Source organism: Meleagris gallopavo, chromosome 4, assembly GCF_000146605.3.
Source record: "Meleagris gallopavo isolate NT-WF06-2002-E0010 breed Aviagen turkey brand Nicholas breeding stock chromosome 4, Turkey_5.1, whole genome shotgun sequence".
Classification (NCBI taxonomy): domain Eukaryota; kingdom Metazoa; phylum Chordata; class Aves; order Galliformes; family Phasianidae; genus Meleagris; species Meleagris gallopavo.
The window spans coordinates 63,279,625-63,283,109 of NC_015014.2; the positions used below are offsets into that span (position 1 = coordinate 63,279,625).

The 3,485-nt window shown below is 48.0% G+C and overlaps 1 protein-coding gene across 1 annotated transcript; it reads left to right on the top strand.

The window, feature by feature from the left end:
• Positions 1-85: 85 nt before the first annotated feature.
• Positions 86-3,478, top strand: LOC100543615 (keratin, type II cytoskeletal 5-like; the record flags this gene model as incomplete). The annotated part of the gene is made up of 8 exons (XM_010710532.2): positions 86-324; positions 553-613; positions 849-944; positions 1,101-1,265; positions 1,726-1,851; positions 2,056-2,276; positions 2,732-2,766; positions 2,873-3,478. Coding segments are annotated over 8 exons (1,320 nt in total), but the record flags the coding sequence as incomplete, so codon positions are not given.
• Positions 3,479-3,485: the final 7 nt, after the last annotated feature.

A 3,485-nucleotide genomic window follows, 5' to 3' on the forward strand; every position in this document is an offset into this window, starting at 1 on the left:
TTTTTACTAACAAAATCACATAATGGCACGAAGAGTGGACCACTCTTTGTACATGGTGGAAGGAGTGCCTTCATGACTGACTGTGCATCCTCCACGTGCTTGCTTTCAGGTGCGCTTCCTGGAGCAGCAGAACAAGGTTCTCTCCACCAAGTGGGAGCTCCTGCAGCAGCAAGGGCCTTCAGGACCCAGGAAGAACCTGGATGTCATCTTTGAGAATTACATCCAGAACCTGAGACGGCAGCTGGACTCCATTCTGGCACAGAGGGGACAGCTGGAATCTGAGCTGCAGAACATGCAGCAATACGTAGAGGATTACAAAAACAAGTAAGTGCAGAGATGATAACACTGAGAGCAATGCAAGCAGCTGGCAGCAATGGTAGTCTGTACCTCGCTGGTTATTTTGCTTCACATTTGTTTGTTTTATGGTAATTATGGATGTAGATTTGTCAGTATAAATATTGTATTCGTTCTTATTTTGCATTTCTTTTTGTTTTTGTGTGGCCTTAGGCAAGAAAATTCAGGAAACTCAGCTTGTATTTTAACTTTCCATAGGTATGAGGAAGAGATCAACAGGCGCACAACAGCTGAGAATGAGTTTGTGGTGCTCAAGAAGGTGAGTCACGGACACAGTGAAGTGATTGCTTGAATGCTAAGCTTTGCCTGGGCTTTGAGAGGATTTCGTCTTGAGTGGGAAATCCAATGGAGATTGTAGGGTCTGTAGGCTGCTCCTGGAAGTTTCTCGTCCTTTCTTGTACGGCTGAGTAATGCAATCGGAGCTTTTACCTCAGCAGTGAGCAGATGCTGTGGTCCTGAAGGTTTTCCAAAAGGAAATGTGATTTTTCCTGTAGGATGTGGACACTGCCTACATGACCAAGGTGGAGTTGGAAGCCAAGGTGGGAGCACTGACCGATGAAATTAACTTCTTGAGGGCCATCTATGAAGAGGTAGGAGCCTTTCCTGGGCTGGGATGGATGAAGGGTGAGGAGGGGAGATGTGGCTCAGGATCCTGCAGGTGGATGGGTGCCTATGGAGGATTTGTGTGGAGCATCCCTTGGGCTCCTCTGCTCCCGTGCTCAGGTTTACTCCTGTGTTGGTTGCAGGAACTGTCTCAGATGCAGACAATCAGCCGGGACTTGTCTGTGGTGGTGTCAATGGACAACAACCGGCACCTGGACATGGACAGCATCATCGAGGAGGTCAGACGTCAGTACGAGCAGATTGCCCAGAACAGCCGGGCTGAAGCTGAGGCTTGGTACCAGAGCCAGGTGAGCTGGAAAGCCCTTGAGGATGCCTGCAAGGTGGCAGGAGATTACAGATAAATCATGTGAGGTCTGTAAGCCAATGGTACCGGAGCATGTACAAGGAAGTCTCAGAGAAAGTGTGTTGATCTGACTCTTTATAGCAAGTCCAGAATCTCACTCTGGCGAACCATGCAAGCCTTTCAATAAATATGACCATCAGCATAAGTTAGCTAGGAAATGCCAGGACAAAGTAGCTTTCTAGAATACAAAGAATACTTGTTAGTGTAACTAAAATCTATCTCAGAGCTGGGAAATGAGGGAAACAATAGTAATTGAGTCTCAGATACATCTTTTGCATTGAGATGGGTTGTACTGACCACCAAGATGGGTTATTTTAGCAGAACATGAACTAGAAAAGCAGACAAGTGTTGGCAAGACATCAGGAATGTTTCACTGAAGGTTTGCTTTGTGTCTGTGCCATCAGTACGAACAGCTACAGAGCACAGCTGGGATGCATGGGGACAGCCTGCGCAATACCAAGATCGAGATCCAGGAGCTGACCAGGAATGTCCAGCGGCTGCGGGCTGAGATTGAGAACGTGAAGAAGCAGGTAGGGATGTGTGGTGTCTCATTGGATGCCTGCATCAGGTTCAAATGTTGACTTTAGGTTGTGGGGCAAAAATGTATTCTTCTACTCTACCACTATTGATTCTGTAGAGTGTTGTCTTTTATCCTTGATCATTCAAGTTTGGGTTTGAGGACTGCTGGTAGGGGACAAAATGTGACCTGAGGGAATGCCCTTGTCCTTCCTCAGAACCAGCAGCTGCAGGCAGCTATTGCTGAGGCTGAGGAGCGGGGTGAGATGGCTCTGAAGGATGCCAGGGTGAAATTGGAAGAGCTGGAAACTGCTCTGAGCAAGGACAAGGAGGAGCTGGCTCGCCTGCTGAAGGAGTACCAGGAGCTGCTGAACATTAAGATTGCCCTGGATGTGGAGATTGCCATGTACAGGAAGCTGCTGGAGGGAGAGGAGAACAGGTGAGCATTTCACCTTTGATTGAAGGGGAGTCTTGCTGTCTGGGAGATATCCCTTGAATTTTGGGGTCATAGTGCAATTTCAAAGTGTGTTTCCTAGTAAAAAAGGGTTGATATGCCATTTGTACTCTGGATTACATTTGAGGTTATCAGGACGGGTAACTGGCAACCAGTTCATTTAAGCTTATCCATATATCAATATGATTCTGACATATGCAAATGTCATAAAGAACTTGAGGTTTGGGAAAAGCCTCGCTGTGAACAGGGATTATCACTGCTACTCTCCTTACATACTTTACTGATACCAGAATACCAGAAACAGGAATAAATTGACAAAAAAAAAAAAAAAAAGAAAAGAAAATCTCTTAAGGGTGTGATGGTTTAATAAAAATAACGTTCTAAGGTTTTAAGATGACTCTTTCATTGGGTCACAAAAATGTACTCATTTTCCCTTGCAGGCTGTGCAATGATGGAATGTCCAACGTCAATGTCTGTAAGTATGGTGGGCTGAGAAGTTTGGAGGGCTGTTGAGTCATGGGATGTGTCTCAACTGAGAAAACCTTCGGTTGTCTCATCTGTAACATGTGTGTCTCTTCCAGCTGTGATAGGCAGGACCACCATCTCTGGAGGAAGAGGAGGCATGGGAGGAGGATTTGGAGGCAGCGGAATGGGAGGAGGATTTGGAGGCAGCGGAATGGGTGGAGGATTTGGAGGCAGTGGAATGGGAGGAGGATTCGGAGGCAGCGGCATGGGAGGAGGAATGGGAGGTGTATGTGGCTCAGGAGGAGGCTTTGGAGGTGGAAGCTCTGGCGGCAGCTGTGGAATTGGAGGAGGAATGTACAGCGGAGGCTTCTCCTCTGGAAGTGGAAGGATTTGCGGCTCTGGGGGTGGCAACTTCAGCTCCGGTGGGGGATCCTCCTCCATACGGAGATGCGTCACAACCACCTCCGTCAAGTCTTCAGGAGTGAGGTTCTGAGCCCTGAAGGCCGACTGAGAAAGAAACCAAGCATGTCCTCCCTTCCCCCGGCAGCAGCCCAGCCTCCTTAAATCCATCTCCGATACCCCACCATGAAACAAACTGTGTCCCTCATGGCCAGCATGAGCCAGCTGGTCTACCTGGCTTGTTCCCAGCACGGGAGCCTGGTGGCCGTGACACACTGCTCAACAGCCTCCTACTCAGTGAAGAAATAACAGTCTGAGCAAAGTCTCACA